General features: G+C 44.7%; 1 protein-coding gene across 4 annotated transcripts in view; it reads left to right on the forward strand.

Moving 5' to 3' along the window:
- The window catches only part of UGT8 (UDP glycosyltransferase 8), a 38,752-nt gene extending 34,268 nt beyond the window's left edge, over positions 1–4,484 (forward strand). For all 4 annotated transcript variants that reach the window (XM_054172681.1, XM_054172683.1, XM_054172682.1 and 1 more), the window contains exons 4-6: positions 325–401; positions 1,927–2,146; positions 3,738–4,484. In XM_054172681.1, coding sequence (XP_054028656.1) covers positions 325–401; positions 1,927–2,146; positions 3,738–4,101 — 661 coding nt within the window. In that variant the 3' untranslated portion in view covers positions 4,102–4,484. The remainder of the gene's footprint in view (positions 1–324; positions 402–1,926; positions 2,147–3,737) is intronic.
- The last annotated feature ends 18,079 nt before the right edge of the window (positions 4,485–22,563 follow it).

Below are 22,563 nucleotides of genomic sequence, written 5' to 3' on the forward strand. Positions count from 1 at the left end.
CTTGAAAGCATGGAGAAGTTACAAGACCACCTGCCAGTCATAGTGCTAACTGATATGTTGTGAGAAGGAGCTATATGATGCTACTAGAAAACAAGGCATATTGCAAGGAAACCCAGTGGTGCAAACATGAAGTTAGAAGTTTTGGGCTGCATACAGCTTTTTGCTTGAACTTATTTTGCTATTTTTGTAATAATGAGTAAAGAGTATCCCATCTAACTGAAGATCTGCTTCAGGCTCATGGATTTAGTTTGATTCTCTGGTATGAGTTGATCCCTTTTGGACATCTTGATAGCTCAGCCTCTATTTTATTTTAATTGTTTGTAGGTTTTCAGGAAACAAACCAAGAACTTTGGGCAACAATACCAAGCTTATAGAATGGCTACCACAAAATGACCTTCTTGGTGAGTATCTGTTGTAATCATTGAATTATTAAGGTTGGAAAAGACCTCGAAGATCCTAAAATTCCAACCTTCATAACATCACTACTTCTCACTCAAGTTTAGGTGTTGCTCTTCTAACAATATTTAACTGAATTAGCAGTCATCCTAAAGCTAAGATGTTTTTTTGTAATGGAAGCCATAGAACAAGAATACAGCATTGGTCAGAATTCCAAGATGATGCTGGAACAGGTTGTTCAGGGACGTTGTGGATGTCCCCTTCCAGGAGGTATTCAAGGCCAGGCTGGACAGGGCCTTGAGCTACCTGATCTAATAGGAGGGGTCTCTGCCCATGGCAGGGCAGTTGGAACTTGATCATCTTCAAGGACCCTTCCAACCTAAACCATTCTATGACTGTATGATTCTTGTATGAAGTGAAAGACCTTGCTGATATTGATTATCTGTCCCTGGTGCTATCTCCATTGTTTTTCCCTAAGTTAATAAAGTGTAAGCATGTATTTATTCTAAAGACTGGTTGCCTTTGGCAAAGTGTCTTGTATACCATGGAAGTACTTTGAGACAACAGCAATTAAAGATAAATAAGTAGGAATTTTTTGTCAATCTGCCATTTTAGGGAATGGATGACTACAATTGTCAGTTTCTGTTATGAAAAAGCATGTCTCTGTTTAACTTGAGGTATTGCAGCTTTTCAAGTATGGAGATAAAATTTGCTGGTGTTCTCTCTTTTGGTAAAGACTGTTAGAGTCCATGTATTTTTTTTTCTCTCCCCCTGGCTCCTTCTCAGTCAAAGAGTATCTGAAGTGCAGAACCAAGAGAACCATAGTGGATGGTTGTATGTTCACACAACAATTCCAGTGCTGTGCTGGGTGCTGATGACTTCATTGAGAATGTGTCGAGCATCGGGGTGTGTGTGTGCATGTCAGCTGGAGTGTTTGTCAGAATGTAGTGATTAGGCAAAGGACTTTTAGAGCAGGTAGATTTGTTGTGGTTACTAAATTGCTCTGAGGCAGTCTCATTTTTCCATTACATAAGGTTATCATCATTATTGTCAGATCTTGCTAGCCTGAAGTAAAGCATGTGAAGCTTCAGAGAGAATGTAACATCATTTGTCCTGTTATTAGCCTGTATTTCATATGAATAATGAGGCAAACCACTCTCTTCTTAACTTAATTTGTACTGCTGAACTGCTTGTAGTCACCACCTGCAGTTACTTGGGAGTAAACAATGCTTTTTAATTAGTCCATTAATAATTTTGTTCAACTCTTACACATGAGAGTTTTCTTTGGCAGTTCCATCTCTCTTGGTGTAAGGAAGCCATCTAATGTATGTGAAATTTCAGCAGGTTAAGTTTAAGGAGAAATTCAGAATGAGTTGCATTCATTTTCACCTTCCTGAATTGCAGCCTTAGAAACCTAGTGAAAGGTGTTGCACCTAATTGCTTCAATAACTTTGCATTAAGGAGATGTAAATGGAGTTGGTTTTGTTGTTGGTTTGGTGTTTTTAATCTTCATGCCTCTTCTGTTCTCAGGTCACTCTAACATTAAAGCTTTTCTTAGCCACGGGGGTTTGAACAGCATTTTTGAAACCATGTACCACGGAGTCCCAGTGGTGGGGATTCCCCTTTTTGGAGACCATTATGATACTATGACTCGTGTGCAGGCCAAAGGCATGGGAATATTGCTGAACTGGAAGACAGTCACTGAGAACGAGCTGTATGAAGCCCTAGTAAAAGTTATTAATGATCCCAGGTATGGAACCAGCAATTGTTCATTGTTTGTGTTATAAGTTACTGTTACAGGTTAAAAGTGCATGTACAGAATGTTTGTGCATGTTGTGATTTATTTGTGTGCACAGTTGGGGCAAGTCTTTGGTCATCTCTTTCTTTTCAGGAGATTACTCAATTGTTGAGGTTTCTGGGTAGGTGCTAAGATCATTGCTCAGCACACCAAAACTCAACGGTCTGGCTTGCTTTTTGTGGCAGTTGCCATGTGAAGGGCAGAAGGGTTATAGAAACAAACCTGTCCTGACTTACTCTTTGTTGCAGGAATTCTTTCATGTCTTGCTTATTCTGTGTTTAGCAATGTCTGTTGTGCTTCTGAAGGGACCTGCAGCCAAATACACCTCTACAATTGTTTGGATTGTAGCTAAAAAAATATGGAGTGACTCTCTTCTGAAGTCCCATAAGTTGATTGGAAAAAAAAATCAAATATTACTTTTCTGGCCAGTCATATCTGTTTTAAGGTCAGAAAAGTCATTTGTGTTTGTTTGCAGTGACAATATTCTAACAAACTATTATGGATATGAGGACTGCAGTCTGTTTTTTATCATTGTTTCTTTATTAATCAGATGGAATAACAAAAAACTGACAAACTGGGTTTCATAACTCTTCCTAGTTCCAGCAGAGTAATTTGCCCAGGGGTATTCAAGTGCAAGCAGAGTCACTTCACAAGTTTGTTCTGAACTGTTCTGTTTTAAATGCCTGTGATGTTCAGACCATCTCCAGATTGAAAATCAGGATGTGTTAGCTGTTGGTTTATTGTTTTGGGCTGGGTGTAGTGTTGCAGTAGGGTCTGACAATGCTTCCTACATTCATGAGAGCAAAGGCTTTAGGGGGTGCTTGCCTTGGGAAGGAGCAAGCAGCAGAACTGCAGTGAAAGGGAGTGTTGCTAAAGAGATCCTGATGATAACATCAGTTGCATCACCTTTCCCTTGTGCAATTGTCCTGGGTATAAAGGCAAGTCTTGCATAAATAACCTGTCGACCCTGCGGCTGTGGTGAAGTGGAAGAGGAGGGATCTGACATGACCAGTTTCTGGGGACAAAGAAGAAGAAATTTGAGGCCAAACTCTGGACCTGAGCAAAAAATAATTTATTGTGCAATCAAAAATTTTTCTCTTTGTTCTGTGTTTCTCTAGTAACTCAGTTGCACAATACCATAAATGAGCTATGTATTAGACAGGGTATGTTGCCACTTTACAGTGGGAAGGACAAATGCGTCTCACTCGGTAGGATTCATTTTGGATTAGATAAGATTCCCCTCTGGCAGCAGGTCAGCTTGGCTCTTTATGGCTTTGCTGGAGGGTGGATTTCTGCCTTTAGTCACAACATGGGTCTGCTTTTCTAGTCACTCTTCACCTCTGAGCTGCAAGGACTGATTTAAAGGCAGATTAGCTGCCCTGTCTAGCCTGCTGCATGCTGCTGGTTGCGAGCGCCCCGCGGTAATGCGTCGTTTGATCTGGAGAGGCTTAAGCCTGTGTAGGTGTTGGCAGGCTCGCCTTGCTCACAGCACTGACAACCATTTTTCCTTTCTTTGCCTTTTCTTCCTTGTTCTTCCCTGCAGCTACCGCCAGCGGGCCCAAAGGCTGTCTGAGATTCACAAAGACCAACCCGGTCACCCCGTTAACCGAACTGTGTACTGGATTAACTACATCCTCCGCCACAACGGAGCCCAACATCTACGTGCCGCTGTTTACAGTATCTCTTTATATCAGTATTTCTTACTGGATATTGCCTTTGTCCTACTAGTGGGTGCTGCCTTACTTTATTATATTTTGGCCAGGATAACAAAATTTATCTGCAAACAAAGCAAACACCTTTGGTCAAATGACAAACATAGCGCTGTCAATGGACATTACCAAAATGGGATCCCGAATGGCAAGTATAGAAGAAATGGCCACATTAAACATGAAAAGAAGGTGAAATGAACCAACTGCCCCATGTAAAGTAGTCCTGAATCAGATCAGTAATCGAATTTTATCGCTGTAACTTAGTCTAACAACTACTTAAAAACCTCAATAAGCAGTTCTAACACTCCCCTTCAGTATGTAATATTATGTGACAAGATCCTATGAAACTAAGGAAAGTCTTTTAAGAAACAGAAAAGGCAAGCACAACCTAAAATGGAACGTATTTTATTCTTAATACTGATGCAGAGAGGCTATTTTGGCACTGAAGTTTTTAGAAGCCTTAATTCTCTGAAGTTATCCAGTGATCATATTTATGGATTTTGAGTTTTTAAAAGCTAAATGTGTGTCCCAAAGGAGGAGAGGTTTATTTTTATTTGCAGAGTTGTTGTGGGTTTCCCCTCCCCCCCTACCCCCTTTTTTTTTTTTATTTTCATATATCCATCTCTTAGTTGAGAGAACTTTAGTGCTAATTCTGTGTTTTCTTTGTGGAAGGTTCAACATGCTGTTAAAAAAAAAAACAAGAACACCCTAATTTTTTTCCCCAGTCTTTGTGCAAAAAAATAGGAAGTTACAGACTGAGAACACAGGCATTAAAAAAAGGAAAAAACCCCAAAACTTAAAATGAGCACTGAAGAAAAATGGCAAAAATATGTACTTGTTTTACTGATAAGCTGCATGACTCTTCTGCTCACTACCAGTACGTTGGAGAAAAGGGTCTTGAGTAAGTCTACAACGACGTCCTAATTTTTAATGGATGCAAAGTTTTATTTGTTGCCTTTCTCTGCAGATACAAGTTTATGCAATGAAAATATTAGTGAGGTTCATTTCAGTTTAAAAGATGGCTGTGTGGGAAGTAGATTTGCATAATTAAGGCAAAGAAATGACACAGACAGCGGCAACAACAGAAAGAAAACGTAGCCCTGTGCTCGGTGCAGAAGGTGTTGTAATGGCCCAGAGCTGTGCAGAATAAAACCAGTATGACAAAAAAAAAACCCCAACAAACACCCCCTCCCACCCCAGAGTTGAATGTCTTTCCTATTAATTCTCATTCTTATTAAGTTCTTTCTAAATCACGATGTTGTGGATGTTCTCTTTCAATGGTTGTACCTGGAAAAAAAAAATACTACTACCTTTATTCATCTGGGCCACGCAATCCATGCTTCACATAGTTGCCAATATGACTTCTCTGACGTGGGAGGTGGGTGACCAGCCTTCCTCCCGCGGTGTGACGGGACGTGTGGGCTGAAGCCTGGCCACCCAGGCACCAGGTTTGCAGAGGTGGTCGTGTCCCCCTTTGCCCTGCTCATAGCCCCTCCCTGCAACAATCTCCTTCAATCATTGTCGCCGACGTGGGACGCTGGCGGTGGTGCGCACCAAGGGTGGGGAGGCAGGGCGCCGGGCATAAAATCACACCCGCCCTGCTCAACCAGCGTTGGCAACTATGAGTTTATTTCCATGTCATTCTGTTTACTTGGAATTTGCACTACACATGTTGTGAGTGTATGCTTTATTTATTTGTGGTTTGAAATCCCATGCCTGAAAGAGAAAGGAAAGCAACCCACTTAGCTTAGTGTCGTTCACTAACATGGGAAGAGCTGTGATGAGGACAGGATGCTGAGATCATCTTCATACACAGTGATGCAATATTTCACTATCATTCCATCAGGAGCCTCTATCCTATAGCAATAAATAACAGTACAGATATGTTTCTAATGTACAGTACAGCTTCTTGTACTGCTTTCTGAATACTTGAAGAAAATGGTATTATAAATAAGCCTATTAGCTAAACCTTTTTACAATCTTGCAGTCGGTGGCAACTAAAGGAGCACACAGAGGCGATGAGTGGTGGGGTGGTATGAAGAACTTCGAGTGTATGAATGACTTGGTTCAAATGTATTATTTTTTTCCTTTTTTTTTGGCATTGAAGAAGGTACAAAAGCACTGACCGGATGATTAAGCATAATTTAATCTCCACTGTGATAAAACTTAAGCAATAAACGTGGATTTAATAGAGAAATATGGCTGTTGGAAGTATGTTTTTTTTGTTCAAATGAATGCTGTTTATTTTGGAGTTCTCTGTGGGTGAATGCATGTAAGTGTGGATGCTTAGGAGGGTACACAAATTCATTCAGAGTATCACAGTATTACCAAGGTTGGAAGAGACCTCAAAGATCATCAAGTCCAACCTATCACCCAAGACCTCATGACTATGACATTCTTCTCAGCATATATCATGATACAAGCCCTATGAGGAGAGGCTGAGGGAGCTGGGATTGTTTAGCCTGGAGAAGAGGAGGCTCAGGGGTGACCTCATTGCTCTCTACAACTACCTGAAAGGTGGTTATAGCCAGGAAGGGGTTGGTCTCTTCTCTCTAGCAACCAGCACCAGAACAAGGGGACACAGCCTCAAGCTGTGCCAGGGGAAGTTTAGGCTTGAGGTGAGGAGAAAGTTCTTCATTGAGAGAGTCATTTGTCATTGGAATGTGCTGCTCAGGGAGGTGGTGGAGTCACCATCCCTGGAGGTGTTCAAGAGGGGATTGGACATGGCACTTGGTCATGAGGTCTGTGGTGACAGGTTGGACTCGATAATCTTTGAGGTCTCTTCCAGCCTTGGTGATACTGTGATGCTTTCCCTGGAAAGAACTAGATGCAGTACTCTAGGTGAGGTCTCAGCAGAGCAGAGCGGCAGAATCATCTCTCTTGACCTGCTGGCCATGCTTCTTTTGATGCAGCCCAGGATGCCATTGGTCTTTTGGGCTTCAAGTGTGCATTGTTGGCTCATGTCCAGCTTCTCATCCACCAGCATCACCAAGTCATCTGGAGGGCTGCTCTCAATTTCATGCCATCACCCATCTTTTATTGGTACCGAGGATTTCCCCAACTTAGGTGCAGGACCTTGCATTTGACCTTGTTGAAACTTGTGAAACTCCTCAGCCCACCTTTCCATCCTCTCCCTGTCTCTCTGGGTGACACCCATCACATAATTCAGTCTTACCAACTGCACCACTCAGCTTGGTATCATTAACAAACTTGCAGAGGGTGCCCTCAATCCTGCTGTCAATATCATGGATGAAGTTACTGAACAGCACTGGTCCCAATACAGACCCCTGAGGGCTACCACTTGTCACCCCTCTCCATCTGGACATCGAACCGTTGACCACTACCCCCAACCATTTTCTCATCCACTGGACAGTCCACCCAACAAATCCATATCTCTTCAGTTTAGAGAGAAGGCTGTTGTGAGGGACTGTGTCAAAGGCTTAACAAAAGTCAAGAAATTAAGCCAACATAAATCTGCAGATACTGTTTTTAGTCCAGGCTGAGACTGGAATAGATTTCACGTCTGGTGCACCTCTGTACCAAAAGTGACGAAGGAGATAAGGAGGAAGTTAGTGTGTGTGTCCATTCACTTGTTTTGCTTATGCTTGATGACTGCATGACATAAACCAGACTTCACTGGAGTTTTATATCGTTCATTATCTGAGTTTCATGGAAATAAACATTTTTACTGCATTCCTGCATATTTAAAGATCAGCTAGGACAGACTAAAGGTCAAAATTATAATTATGAGAAAAAATAATCATCAGAGGTCCTATGAAAGTGGGAGGTCACTTATGTAAGGATCCCAGAAATGTGTATCCATGGTTAAATGGTCATGAGGGTGTTAGGGCAGTGGTTGGGCTTTGTGACCTTGGACAGTTCTCTGATTCCATAGGTGTAGATTGTTTTCCATGGTGAAAGACTTTGAGGAAACTAATTGGTGAAGCTGAGATTAGGAAACCACAGGTGTGGGTGAAGAGAAAATATTCTTTTTGTAGTAGGAAGAATTCCTTGTCCCACTTTTCCTGACACTGTGTTCCACTGACCAACCTCTACAGTGTAATAATTAACTTGGGAGAGATCTAAGCAACGTTTTATGTGTCTATATGCGATGCAGAATTATATCAGCTGTTCAGAACCAGAAAGGGCAAAGGTGATGCAGGACCTTGTTAATTTAGGCATGAAGGTGAAGTAGGAGAGAGGAAATTTGGAGTAAGTGGCTGGCTTGAGATGAGCTGCAAGGGGCTGGTATAAAAATATTCAGCATGTTCTTGGATGTGTTAATCAGCTCATTGCTCAGGGACAAATCACTGCAAGTAAACTGATGAGAAGTATCTCTCATTCCTTGGGGTTTGGCCACTCTCAATAGATAAGTGGCTGAAGGAGAGTCCCAGCAATGAGCTAGAAGAGGAATGGCAATTTTTTTAGCCTAAGAAAGGGGAATAAAAAACCCAACCGATGTATATTGCTGGGATCATATTGGGGTTTAAAGGTCATTAACCAGATTGCATGTGATAAGTTTGGTCTAAATATTAAACCAAATATCAATATAAATTGAGGAAAGAGGTGCTAGATCTGTACTTTGAATGCTTCTGGGATTTTCAGTTGTACTTCTCAGAGGGTGTCAAAAGCTTAGACAGTCATTTTCAAAGTGCATTGTGGAAAGATGCTCTGAATTCCTCTGGCAGCCTCAGAGGAAGACTGTTCTCATTCCAAACACAAACAGCCTGTTTATTTCTTGAAACCAGCTAGCAGATATGTGATAGTCTCAGATACAGGCTTGGAATTAATTTTTTTCTTTTACTCCTGTGAGATCTAGAGCAAGGAAAACATTTTTTTTTGGCTCCAGGAGATAGCCCTCTGAGAAAACTCCTTATGAAGAAAGCAAATACATCTAGAAAATACAGAGCTCTATAAGGGATTCAAGTGTTTGCCTGCCTTATTAAGAGGTTCTTCTCTTGTGCTTTTCTACTCTTAACTGGTTGTTCAGTCTGGAGAAAAGAAGGCTCTGAGGAGACCTTCCAATACCCGAAGCGGGCTACAAGAAGGCTGCAGAGAGACAGTTTGTGAAGGCCTGCAGGGATAGGTCAAGGGGCAATGATTTGAAATAAGAAAAGAGCAGATTTAGATTGGATGTTAGGAACAAGTTCTGCACTCTAAGAGTGGTAGAACACTGCAACAGGTTGTCCAGGGAGGTAGTTGAGGACCCATCCCTGGAGATACTCAAGGTCAGGCTGGAGAAGGTTCTGAGCAACCTGCTGTAGTGGAGGATGTCCCTGCTGGCTGCAGGGATTTGGGCTAGCTGACCTCTGGAGGTCCCTTCCAGGCCAAACTATTCTATGATTCTGTATTTCTGTATTGTCCCTTCTCTCCAGAGTTTTTAGTGTGTTTAGTTTTTTGTGCATATCAAGTGTTGATTTGCCACTTGGCCCAAGCCCTGTGGCTTTTACCAGTCCTTCTGGTACAGCTTTCCTGTGTCATGCTCCTGGTGGTATAACTACGTCAGAAGCTGGTCCAATGGCTCCAGTTTCCATTTTTCCTTCTCAGATAATTTGTGAGCCCCAATTGTGGTGACTTGCAAGTGGTGACCCACAGAAGGCACTCTTTAAACTTTAAAGAGAGCAGCTTTTGCCAGAAAAGCAGCAGACTGCAAAGCTTAGATCCCCTTTAATTAAAACACTCCCCATCCTTCAAGTACATGATTTGCAGACATCTTAATAAGGGTATTTCCGAAGTGCCTGAAGTTTCCACTTCTGCTTATATGGAAAGCTTAGGAAGCTCCTATGTACCCCTTAGGGCCTGGCTGGGCTGTGTTGGCTTTCTGCTGGAGGATTGTCAGCCCAGGGAACATTTCCAAGGTGGGATCTAAGACCATAACTTCAGTAGCTTGATTTCATCGCAGATAACACCTTTCAACACTCTGAGCCTCACCTGTCAGTTTCCTGGTGAAAGAAATGTTTGATTTGCTTTTTCTTTCTGTTGTTCTTGGCTCTGCAGCTTCTGTCTGACATTCCAGAAGAAGGTGCAATCTTGAGTCTTCTGGTGGTGCTGAAAAAAGCATGACGAGAAGATGTATGAGTGAAAAACCTACATTACTGGAAACAGAAAGATAATTTATGGGGGTTTTAAAATAAATTGATATGGAATTCATAGTGAGATTGATTGTAGGGTACAGTAAAGGCAACATTTTGGTTTTATCCTGGATCACATCACTCATTGCTTGGGTGCAAGAGCTTTTTATGTTCCTCTCTAAGGACTCCTTGCTACTGGCTTCTCTTTCAGCCATGAGCTGCAGCTTGCTGCCTCCTCAGTTATGCAGACCCATCTTTTTTTTGTGGAGCTGCACCGTAAATAAAGCCAGTGAGAAGATCCAGGTTAAAAATAACCTTGGGGAAATAAAACTTGGGTCATTCCCTCTTTGTTCCTTTTCCAGAACATCTTACTAAAGGAGGAGGAGCAGTGAAGGAAGCAGTGGGTAAGGAATGACATATAATGAGAAACCAGGACTTAATAACTCTGTGCTTTGTCAAAAGGTAAATGACTCCACACCAGTGTGGGAGAGTCATCAGCTCTCTTATTTTTTCCCTTTGGTTTTTGTAAGGTCTATTTAATGGTCGTAAAGAGCACCTCAAGCCAAGAGCAGGAAACATTCCAGCCTGTCCATGGGACCACTTTGAAGTGTGTGATGGGAAAAAAAGCTGAAATGGTTAAAATGGGTAAGAGAATTCTCTTTAAGTCACAAACAACTTGTCACCACTGATCAGATCACATAGAAGCAGCTTCCCTTAGGAGAGGCTATTCCCTGATCTGTCACCAACTTCCTTGCACTATCTTGCCTAGTCCTCTGGAAGTATCCTGTCCTTGTCTTACAAGGTCCTGAGAAAACTGGGAGACTGTGCAGATTAGAAGACTCTTTTTGCATTACATGCTGGGGGCCTTTGGATGGGGAAGTGCCCCAGGAACTCTTGCCAGCAGCCTTTGAGATTACCTGGCCTTCTGTGACCACCTTCTCAGGTCACACCAGAGAAGTCGGGGCAGTGCCTTCTGCTTTTGTGGGTGTATTTTGGCAGAGCTGACAACCTGCTTGTGACCTCTTGAGTGACTCCAGGGGAAGAAGCTGTTTATCCATGGCTGGTGCTGCTTTCCTGCTTGCTTTTCATCATAGTGCCTGGCCAGGCCATATGTCAGTGTTTTATGAGTTGAGCAGATCAAGAGAGCACTTGGTTTTCTCAACTGTTGTTGATCAACCTCCTCCCAGCTGCTTCTATCTGTTGTTTGTGTAGGAAAGGGGAAGAAAAGGGCCTTCCTCTGGTGGTAACATCAGCAACAGCTGCTGGAAGGTAGCTCTGGACAGATGGTCTAGTCCCACCATGCTGGGCTTGGCCAGCAGCACCTCCTCACAAATATTGCTCAAGAGCAATAAAGAGCTGGAGACCAAAGCTGTGCTGACATGCCTCCTGGGAGCAGACACCCCTTTTCTTGTATTCATGCCTGGGAACATTGGCTAAACCCAGGCATAAGAGTGGGGAATAAAGGAGCTGTGACTATAGGTGGTATGAGAGCACCACTGGTGGCTGCTTGGCTCTTGGGGTCAAGCTGAAAGGAATATGTCAGCATTCGTGCTGAAGGAAGGGACCTGTTTCTTTAAGGAAGAAATAATTTCTGACACTCTCTTATTTCCTAAGCCTTTAGCCCTCTGACTACAAACTATGAATGTCAAGGATATTCTAGGTCCAGTTACTTGAATGGCTATGATCTTCATAAAATGGAGGTAAAGTTGCAGGTCCACTTCCAGTGTCCATTGGAGATCTGGGTGACAAGATCGCCCACCTATCTTTTTCAGCCTCCCATATCTGCGTGGTTCAGAAATTTCTAGGTACAAAACAATTAGTTCTCAGGTTGGGAGATGTGCAAGAACACTGTGTCCAGGCCCTGCCAAGTGCAGGACCACAAACCAGTGAGTTGGAGAGATTCTCATCCGTTGCAGAATGCCAGTCATGCAGAGCAAACCAGTTTGCCGATGTGCGGCTTCTGTGTCAGCCCAGTTCAGTCGAGCCACCTGTCAGTATTCCTTGAAATCCTGAAGCGTGGCTGGCTGCTTCTCCTCACTGCCTTTATTTGTGTTCTCCTCCTCATGGTTGGCCTTGCTTCATGAGCAGTCTGGAGACACAAGGACCTCCTGGAGAAGTCCCAGCTCAACGGACGTTCACCTCCCCAGCACCGATACCGTGAAATGCCGATGTGGACAAAAGCACACAGAGAGGTTTCACGTGTGGGAGAGGGGGAGGCTGCTGCCTTCCTCTCTTCGGTGAGGTTGTGAAATGAGGTGTTGAGAACTCAGTATGTCTCTTGTGCTGCTTGGGTTTTGTGGTTGGATTGCTACAATGTACACTTGGTTCTCTGCTTAACAAGCTGAAGGTCAGGTCAGCAGCCAAGGAGGTGCTTGGTGACTATCCAGCTCCCCAGGAAGGGTTGTTAACAGGTGCACAAGATAAAATCTTTGCATTTGTGGCAGTGACAGGAGGAAGGAGCCTTGAGATCCTCAGTGAACAGGGCATAGACCAGGGGCAGTGGATGGGAATTCATGGTATCTAAGGCATTTTCATAGATTCTCAGATACAATAGAATAGAATTAACCAGGTTGGAAAAGACCTTCCAGATCATTGAGTCCAACCTATCATCCAATACCATTTAATCAACTAAACCATGGCAACAAGCACCCCATCCAGTCTCTGAAACACCTCCAGGTTTAACACCAGGCAGGACAATGTTTAGAGTGATGATTTTCTGGTTTTATCATGAACAGGCTTTTTAATGGGGTTACAGGAGGAAAATGCTTCTTGGCTTCATCTTGGAGCTTGGATAAACTTGCACCCTGCACCTCATGTCACACACATGGATTGAAAAACCCTTTTAACTGCATTTCTAAGCATTTCTAGGTTTGAAAATGAGTTGGCCAAAAGTTTTCAGTGCTGAAACGTTTCCTGCTTGGTTTTTTTTTCCCCCAGCAGAACCTTTGCTTCTTTGTTTCACAGGTCAGCTTTCCTCAGCCGTGCCTGCTGGTTTGTGTTAAGAAGACATTTTAAAATGCCTAAAACAAAAGATGCTGATCTGCCTAAGCTTGAATGGGTTGGGTTGGAAAGGACCATAAAGGTCATCTAATGTCAACCTCTCTACCATGAACAGGGACGCCTTCCACTAGACCATGTTGTTCAGAGCTCCATTCAACCTGACCCTATAGTCAGGGAAAGGGAAAGGGATAAACTCCCAGTTTATGGCAGTTTTTGAAGTCTCTGTTTCTTATTAGACATTTTTGCAGTGAGAAGGAACAACAAATGCATGCATCCGTGTCACAGGATGCTGATGTCTGTGCATCCGCGTCCTCTGCGCCACGCAGTGGCTGTAGCTGCTCTCTCCAGGGACTGGAAACAGCAGCATCCCGCGGAGTTTTTCCCGCAGCAGGGCTGCTTTCCCGCAGGCAGCCCATTAGAAACCCGCTGCCTTTTTCCCCCCCTCCATCTTTTTTCTCCCCCCTCTTTTTTTTGGTTTATCCCCTCGCTGCTGGCCTTGGCCGGGGCTGCGCTGCCACCTGCGGGAGGGAGCCGGGAAGGGGCGATGTTCCCTAGGAAAAGGCTTTGCTGCTGCCTCTCGAGTGATGTTACGTTCAGAAAAACCCCAAACCGCTACCAAAACAAGAAATAACCACACAAAAACATCACGAAAAAACCCTGAAGCAGAAGGGTGTTGTTAGCGTCTCCCAGAGAGCTGGACCTGCCTGTTTGATTAGATGTTATTATGTGTTTTTACTGGGAATTATTAGTAGATAATTCTGTTGGGATTCAAGCCCTTCTGCAGTATCCTTTCCCTGTTCCCTTTCGTCTTTCTTCCTTCCTCCTTCCCCTTTCCCCTTCCCCTTTCTTTTCCCTTTCCTTCCCCATTCCTCTTTCCCGTTTTCCTCTTCCCACTCTTTCCCTAATGCCCCAGACTCTTTGCAAGCAGAGAATCACAGCCTCATTTGGATTAGAAGGAAACATTAAAAGTCATCTAGTTCAAACCTCCTGCAGTCAGTAGGGACATCTTCAACTAGATCAGGTTCCTCAGAGCCTTGTCTAACCTGACGTAGCATAGTTCCAGGGATGTGGCATCTCTCACCTCTTTGGGCAGTACCAGTATGAGTGTATCATCACCCTCATTGTAAAACATTTCTTCCTTCTCTCTAGTCTGAATCTCCTTCATTTAGTTTAAGCCATCACCCCCTGTCCTATCACAACAGGTCCTGCTCAGAAGACTGTCCCCAGCTTTCTGATCGGCCCCTTTAAGTACTGAAAGACCACAAGGTCTCTGTGGAGCCTTCTCTTCTCCAGGCTGAGCAGCTCCAACTCTCTCAGCCTGTCTTCACAGCAGAGGGGTTCCAGCCTCCCACCATTGCTGTGGCCTCCTCTGGCCCCACTCCAACACGTCCATGTCTCTGCTATGAGCTGGCCCCAGCACTGCAGCTGGAGTCTCAGCAGAGCAGAGCAGAGGGGCAGAATCCCCTCCCTCTACCTGCTGCTCACACTGCTGGGGATGACACCAGGATACAGATGGCATCTGGGCTGTGAGGACAGACTGCCAGCTCACCTTCAGCTTCTTGTCAGCCCCCACCCCCAAGTCCTTCTCCTCTCAGCCTGTTTGTCCTTGGGATTGCCCCACATCCTGGGTGCTTCCCTGCACTCCCCAGCTGGTGCTGCCCCAGGCACTGCAGGTTGTAGGGGTCCAAACGTGGTCTCTGCTTCAGTTGTGCTGCTAGCTGATGCAGTGCTGCTGTGTTCAGTGTAAGGGTAAGGGACAGTGCTTCATCCTCCTTCTTTGAGGCAGATTTCTGGGAAGTTGATAACCTTTGGGAAATGTCCAGCAAATTGAATGTGGCTAATCTGAATGACTGCTTGAATTAATAATGTGGAGCCCCCACATTCACCTTTCCCTTCCTGCCAAGCATGGCTGTGGTGCAGATCTGCTTTCTCCCTCATTTCACATCTTGCCATCACCTGGGTTGTGCAAGTCTCCGAGGGCAGAATTAGGACTTTTGTTGTCAGAGGTGAAAATCATAGTTGTTAGTATGCTTGGCTTGGGAGCTGAAGGCTGGTGACAGATAAGGACAATGTTTATTTTGTGAGCAGGATGTGAAATGATTCTCTTTTACAAGAAATCCACCCAGGGAATGCCAGCTGCTGGGTTCGGGTCTTGCTGGTCCTGCTGGTTTCTGGGATGGTGCCATAGCTCCAAAGACTCAACAAACCTTTTCCCTTGTACAAAATGCTGGCAGAGCCCTGCTCTTGAGTAATCAGTGCTAAGGGTGAACTTCCAGGACAGAGGAGGGATGAATCACCACAGTTTTTCTGAAGCATGAACTAACAGGATCGCTCCCATTTCCAGTCTGCTTCATAACCAGCCCACGGCACCTTGTGACAGCCACTGGTGACCTGTGATGTACCCGGTTTTGAACAAGTGCTGCCAGTGCTAAAGTGGAAGGCTGGGGACTAAATAGCTCTGCCTTCAGCTCTGCTCCTTCCTCCAGCCCTCTCCAGGCTTTTCTTCCTGGGGATGTGTTCTGTGAAGCTGTCCTGCAGAAGGCTGGACAATGCTGGGTGCTGTCTGTAACTGAAGACAAGGCGGCGATTCAGCAAGATGTTCCTGTTGATGCCACTGGACACAAAAGCACAATTCAACTGGAGCAGCCCAATCTGGGGGATGAAATTGCAGCCTGTGTATTGTGCTGAGGACAGGGCCTTGTTTTGCTAATCTTCTGCAGCTCTGTGAGTCTTCCATTTTAAATGTGAAGAAAAGAAAAGCTGGATGTAAGCGCAGCTGTGAAAGGAGATACTGATGGCAAAGAAATGTGATATAAAAATATGGCCAGGCAGAGATATGAGTTGGGTGGGGAATGATGCCCTTGTGTGCAAGCATGAATCCAAGTTACCAGTTTCCCTCATCTACCAGGAAAGTCAGCCTGAAGAAATGGAACAGGTTACCTAGGGAGGCTGTGGATGCCCCTTCCCTGGAGATGTTCAAGGACAGGTTGGATGAGGCCTTGAGCACCCTGGACTAGTGGGAGGTGCCCCTGCCCATGGCATGGGGGGTTGGAACTGGATGATCTTTTAGATCCCTTCCATCCCAAGCCATTCTATGATTCTGTGATTCTATGATTCTGTGAAATAAGGATAAGGTGTAGTGCTGTCTCCTTCAGCAGGGTCACTTTTAAGGTATACAAGATTGCACTTCAAGACCTGAGTGCATTCCTTTCCTTCTTATTCTGGAGCAAAGTATGCCCTTATTTGGGAAAGATGCAAATGAGTCATGGATTGGAAGTCACTGAATATTGCAAACAATATTTTGTTCCTGATAAATTAACACACTAACCTCCTCAAGGTGACTTTGAAGGCTGTCAAGGCCTTGGTGACTTTGTTGAATTGCTTTTCTCTGACATTCACCTTCAAGCCACATAGCTTCTGCAACAATGGTTTAAAAATAAAAGTGAGTCAATATTTTCCAAGTTCAAAAGGAATTCTGCTTGTCTGGACCTTGCCTGTGAAGAAGTACCTGGAAATGTTTTGCTTCCTATGGATGCCCTCTTAAAGAACTGTTATTTCACACCAATCCACAACAGTTTAGTCAAGTCTAGTTTAAAACCAGATTAAGCTGGTACTGTACTGTCAGGGTTTGCTTCTTCTCTAGAGGCTGGACAGAACCAGTGGCAGGGCTGTGGAGTCAGGGTGCTCCTCAGGAGTTCAGTTTTGTGAAACCCTCTTTTTGTGTCAGAATGAGGAAAATCTTTTGTGTTTAACCATCCTTGATGGTTTCAGATGCATTAAACTCCAGGTTTTCTAGCTTAAGCAGCACTTCAGATCTTTCATCAGCAGACATGAATCAAACCATCACAGAAATGGAGGGGTTTAACTCCAGCTTCTTATTTTGATTTAACCCATATACAAACCATGTCAGTGCAGTTTAGTGTGAGATGATTCATCTGGCAGATTTGATTCCCCCCAGGACACATTTCCTCCTGATGTGCTTTGTAAATATGTGGGTTTGTTCTAGCAGTGCTTTGCTTCAAGCTTTATTAATACACTGGGATATTTATTCCTACCAGACTGTGCTACTTGTCTGCTTGTATAGAGGAAAAATTATTGCAGAGAAGATGAAAACACATGCTAGGTATAGTCTGAAGCTCCAGGGGCTAGCTTCTACCCAAACAAACATTCAGCCTGTTGGAAAAGCTGCAGTGCAAAGACAAAAGCTGCAAACAAGCAGGTCTTTGGGAGAAGATAGAAAGGTGTGAAAGAGCACAGGGCCAAGTTCTTCTGCCACAGCCTTGCTGTGTGGAGGTGTTTAAAAGATGTTTGGATGAGGAGCTTAGGGATGTGGTCTAACAGTTGATGTGGTCTAACAGTTGTGTACAGGGAGAGCACAGAATGCCAGGTTGGAAGGAACTCCAAAGATCATCTGGTCCAAACTTTCTAGGTGATAGTATAGTTTAAATGAGATGGGCCAGCACCCTGTCAAGCTGAGTCTTAAACCTGAGGTGTTGGGTTATGGTTGGACTTGAGGTCTTTTCCAGCCAGGTGATTCTATGATTGCCTGAATGACCCAAGTGAAAACCTCATCCTCCCAAAGGGAATTCAAGCTTCAAAAGTTTTTGGGTGCAGGTGCTGATTCCATGTGTGTATGAAATCACAGTTACTGCCTGCCTGCTACCTGCAGTGAAGCTGCATGGGGTCAGGGAACTGGTGACAGAGGAGTTTTAAAGCTTTTAATAAATTTTGCATTGTGGATTGGCAATTTAATAGGCTCTGGGCTGGAAGTTTCATCTGTAAAAATGGATGTCAAGGGGCTGATGAGTATAAATTGCTGAACAATATAGGCCTGTGAGGCTGGAGAATGCAGGATAGGGATGTTTCTGCCTTCCATATTGAGGAACTGGACTGTGAAATTAAGCACATGGTTTTGCAACCTTGTTATTTTGCCTTTCATTTCTGGGAGTTCTGTTGTGGTGGACATATTCAATTTATGAAGACACCCAGAGAGCAGAAATCCCCTGTGACAAAGACAAAAAGCAAGCAAACAAATGGAAAAGCTGTAGGAAGGAGGTTAAGGAGAGCAGGAGCCTGGCATGGCTTTAGAAAAGCCCTTGATAAATCCAGATGTTATCCACATGCCACACAGGATATTGCATCTGTTTTATCTGCAGGAAGGATAAATACATGGAATGTTCTGCTTTTCAGTACCAGGCAGAAAACATTCCTCAACACATCCCTTCCCTGCCTTGCCCAGGCATGCTGGTGACACCTCCTCCCCATGGAGATGGTCTTGGGGGTAACCTCCAATGTGAACTGTGAGGATCAGACAAGAAGGAACAGGCTTAGTTTGGTGTGAGGAAGGTTCTGGCTAGGCCTGAGGAAAGCCATGGAATATCAAGGGCGGAGGAGCACTGCCAAAGCTTGCAAGGCAACTCTGGTGTTGGGAATTATCTTTGATTATTGAAGACAGATAGGTCAAGCACCTTCCTGCAATGCCAGGTGTGTCTGAATTTGGTTTGGGGCTAAAGGGTGGATTAAGTGACCTCTCGTGGTCCATTTCTTTCTCTAGTTTCTGGAGGAACTTTCCTGACCTCTTTCCTAGAGACCATTGCTCATCCCAGTGCCAAATAATCTCACTGAGTCTTTTGTCTGCAAAGAGCTGCATATCTGAGGCTGTCTTCCACACAGGCATCAAGCCACACATGCCCTGGGATGTTTCCCCCCAGCTGATGCTCCCCTGACAGCTGTCTTATTCCTATTGCATCTCTGGATATAAATTCCAGTGATCCCATTGGGTTGTTTGTGAAGAAATGCTCCCTGTAATTTCTAACCTGCAAATGGCTCTTTCCCCCAGTCCCTGTGTCACCAACACCTTGCCATCTTCTCCAGTCTGGTTTGGCCACTGAAAGGTTATTTTGGGCCTTTGTACTAAGCTTTGCTGTTTCTGTTCCAATGGAAACTGTTCAGTGCTGCTTCTGGGCCTTGTTCTCCTTTTGTCTCCATTTTATTCTTCTCTGCATCCTTTTCTGAGACTTTCTGCAAAGCCTCTCTGTAAAGTTTTTTTCTCCACCTGTTTGGGTGCTCAGAATAAGACAGAATTGTGGCTAGGGGGGCACATGTGCAGATGTGGGAGGACCAAAACTGTCCTGGACACTGTGTAGTCCTGGCAGAGCTAGATCATACCTTCTCAGATGCCTCAGGTGAAGAACATTTGCTTCTCCCATGCAGGAGAATGTGACTTTCACAGCTTTGAACTTTGGGTTAGTGTTAGCATTATATCAAAGTAAATGAGGTGCCTGATAAACAGTGATGCAGAAAGGCTTTTCTGGTCATTACTCTAAGCTAGGAAAGCAGCCTTTCCTGAAGGCTCTGCTTGACTGAAGTCTCAATGGCTTCAATAATTTAACTGGCCAAAGGCTTTGAGAAAAATATTTTGTCAAATTCCTGATTACAACAAAGCAGCAGAAGAGCCTGAGCTCCTGTTCCACAGGGAATTTCCATCACTCCTCTCCTCCAGAAGGAGGGCTTGGAAAGACAGTTGGCACATAACTAAATCCACAAGGAAAGCACAGATTTACTGTGTCCCGTTCTGGTCCTGTTCCTCATCATAAGAAGGGCATAGAACTCCTGGAGTTAAGTCCAAAGGAGTACTACAAAGATGATCTAAGGACTGGAGCACCTCTGCTGTGAGGACAGGCTGAGGGAGCTGGGGTTGTTCAGCCTGGAGAAGAGAAGGCTCCGGAGGGACCTTAGAGCTGCCTTCTAATACCTGAAGGGATTTTACAAGATGCTGGAGAGGGACTTTCCATAAGGCTGTCTAAAAACAGGACAAGGGAGGGAGAGTAGGGTTAGACTGGATCTCAGGAAGAATTTCTTCAGTACAAGGGTGGTGAGTCTCTGGAACTGGTTGCTCAGGGAAGCCATGGATTTCTTCTCTCTGGAGTTGTTCAGGGCCAGACTGGATGCGGCCTAGAGCAGCCGAATCTAGTTCAGAGGTATCCCTGCCCATGGTGGAGAGATTGGAGTAGATGATCTTTAAGGTCCCTTCCAACCTGAGCCATTCTGTGATTCCATGGTTTCATGCTTCTGGTGAGATGGAAGCCTTCAGTGTTGGGGCTGAGGCACACAAGGGAATGCAGACGTTTCGACATGGGAGATGTTTTTGGTAACATCCTCATTTACAAAGTGTTCTGCCACATCTTGGAGATGGACCAAATAGATTAGAAAGCAAAGGTTCATTTCCTCTGGATGGATGATGCTTTCAAAAATAAAATGTCATCAGATGGATTTTTGTCTGACACAGAAGCTACCTTGTAGACAAGGTCTTCACGATGGATGAATCTGGAGCTGGGAGCCTGAGCAGCTTGGCAGATCTCCCAAGACGACCGGAATTTCACCTATTGCAGCTATTTGCTCAGGGTTTAGCACATCCCACAGCTGCTGTGTGAGTATCTGTGCAACAGGAGCGTGCTCCAGGGGCCCGGAGGCCTTATAGTCTGCTTGGGGCAGCTTGCCTAAGATTTTCAGTGAGGATAGATATGGGGAGGTAGATATTTCCCTGCCATCTCACAGACTGCGCTGAATTTAAAGGGACCTTCAAAGGTCATCTTGTCCAAGCCCCTTATAGTGGGCAGAGGTACCTCCAAGTAGATCAGGCTGCCCAGGGTAACCTTAAGTCTTACCTTGATTGTCTCTGTGGATGGAGCTTCAACCACATCCCTGGGCAGCCTATTGCAGTATTTTAGCACTCTCAATGTGCAGAACCTCCTCCTTATGTCCAACCTAAATCTACCCTGATCCAGTTTCAAACCATTGCTCCTTGTCCTGTCACGATCTCCAGATATGGAAATGTAGTTATAAGGTCTCTTCCTTCATACTGCTGGCACCACCAGTTAAGGATGACAGAGTACAAGGGCAGTTAGTAAAAAGCCTAGAAAATGTGTTCCAAACTCTATGGCAGGTTTCTGTGCATTTAAAACCTTAGCAGAGGTCATTCAGCCCACCCAGGCAGGGAGTATTGATCCCCTGCAAGCTTGCCCTGCAGCACACCAGCAGTCCCACAGCCCGTTATGGGGAATATTTTCATGCCTGAGCTCCTTCCTAGAACAGGGTCTAAATGCTCCTTCTGGTAGGATCAAGCCCTGATTCGAGGAAGCTCTGGCTCTGCAGCTAACCTAGTGTATTTAATGTGTTCCAGCAATGAGAAAACGGCCAGGAGGTTTTCCTGTGTGAGGGTCACCAGAGTTACGTTGGTATCAATCCAGCTCTTGGTGACAGACTCTGGAAAGGGATCAGGAAAGGGATCATCAGCTGGATGCCATTTACTGCATGTTTACTTTCAGTCAATCATAGCATGAATAGAAACTCTTTTTTTTAATGCATTCTTACTGTGGTTCTCCCTTAACAATCCCATTTAAGTTGTGTTTGGAGGACAAAAAAAGAGGAAAGCACAAAAGATGTGTGCACCAGTAAGCCTCTTAGGCACCTGGGGATCAAGCAGTGAGGGAAGATAGGGACTGAAATAGGTGGGGAGTTGGATGTAGTGGTGAAAAGTAACCTTAAACTTAAGGGAAAGCTTCTTTAAGACTAAGATCTGTGTGAGTTCTTAATTTTTTTCCCTACAAAGTCTGTAGCTCTGGCCACTGCTGGGCTTTATGCTGATTGACAGAAGGAGGATTGACATCTGCTGAGTGAGCTCAGCGAGTGGCTTTATTCACAGAGAAATTAAGTGTGCAAAAACACGAGTCACATTTTCTACACAAACAAGGACAAACACACTCAGTGCATTGACCTGAGCCTCATGGTTCAGTCCCCAGCCTGCCACTGTCTTTTGGAGTGTCACTGCACACGTCCTGTTCCCCTGAATCGTTGCTTGCAAACTGGAGACACTTCTGATACGGATAATAAACCCATGCAGAAGAGCTGGGGATTTGCTGTCAGACAGAAGGAGGTGAAAGCTGCACTTTTCCTCTGATTCCTGATCCCCCAGAGGCAGCTGACAGAACAGTGACAGAAAGATGACAGTCTTCAGTCTCACAAAGGGCCACCACCACGCAGCACACCGGGAAAATGGAAAATGCAAAATGAGCAAGAGTCTGCAGGATACTTCCTACTCTTGCCACTTTGTAATATGTTTACTTGTCAAGAGCCCCATGGGTGGTATAATGAAACCCTGTCAAATTATTCTGCTGTGATAAACTGGGAATGTGGAAGCAGGAGTGCCCAGATTGCAAAAACCCCCTGGCAAAAGCCTGCTTGGTACCTGCAGAAGTGCTCCAAGCAGCTTGGTGAACGCCAAGCACCCACCACATCTCCTCGAGTGAATTCCTGATGGCACCTTAAACAAATATTCCTTTCCTTACAAATTTGTATCATTGAATCATAGAATGTGAGGGGGTTGGAAGGGGCTTCCAAAGATCAAGTCCAACCTCCCTGCCATGACAGGATTGCCTCGGGTGGGCCACACAGCAGTGCATTCAGATGGGTTTTGAAAGTCTCCAGAGGAGACACCACAACCTCTCTGGGCAGCTCCAGGCCTTCAGCACCCTCCCAATAAAGGAGTTTTTCCTCATGTTGAGGTGGAACTTCCTGAGTTCCAGCTTGT

This window comes from Dryobates pubescens, chromosome 24 (genome assembly GCF_014839835.1).
Source record: "Dryobates pubescens isolate bDryPub1 chromosome 24, bDryPub1.pri, whole genome shotgun sequence".
Classification (NCBI taxonomy): domain Eukaryota; kingdom Metazoa; phylum Chordata; class Aves; order Piciformes; family Picidae; genus Dryobates; species Dryobates pubescens.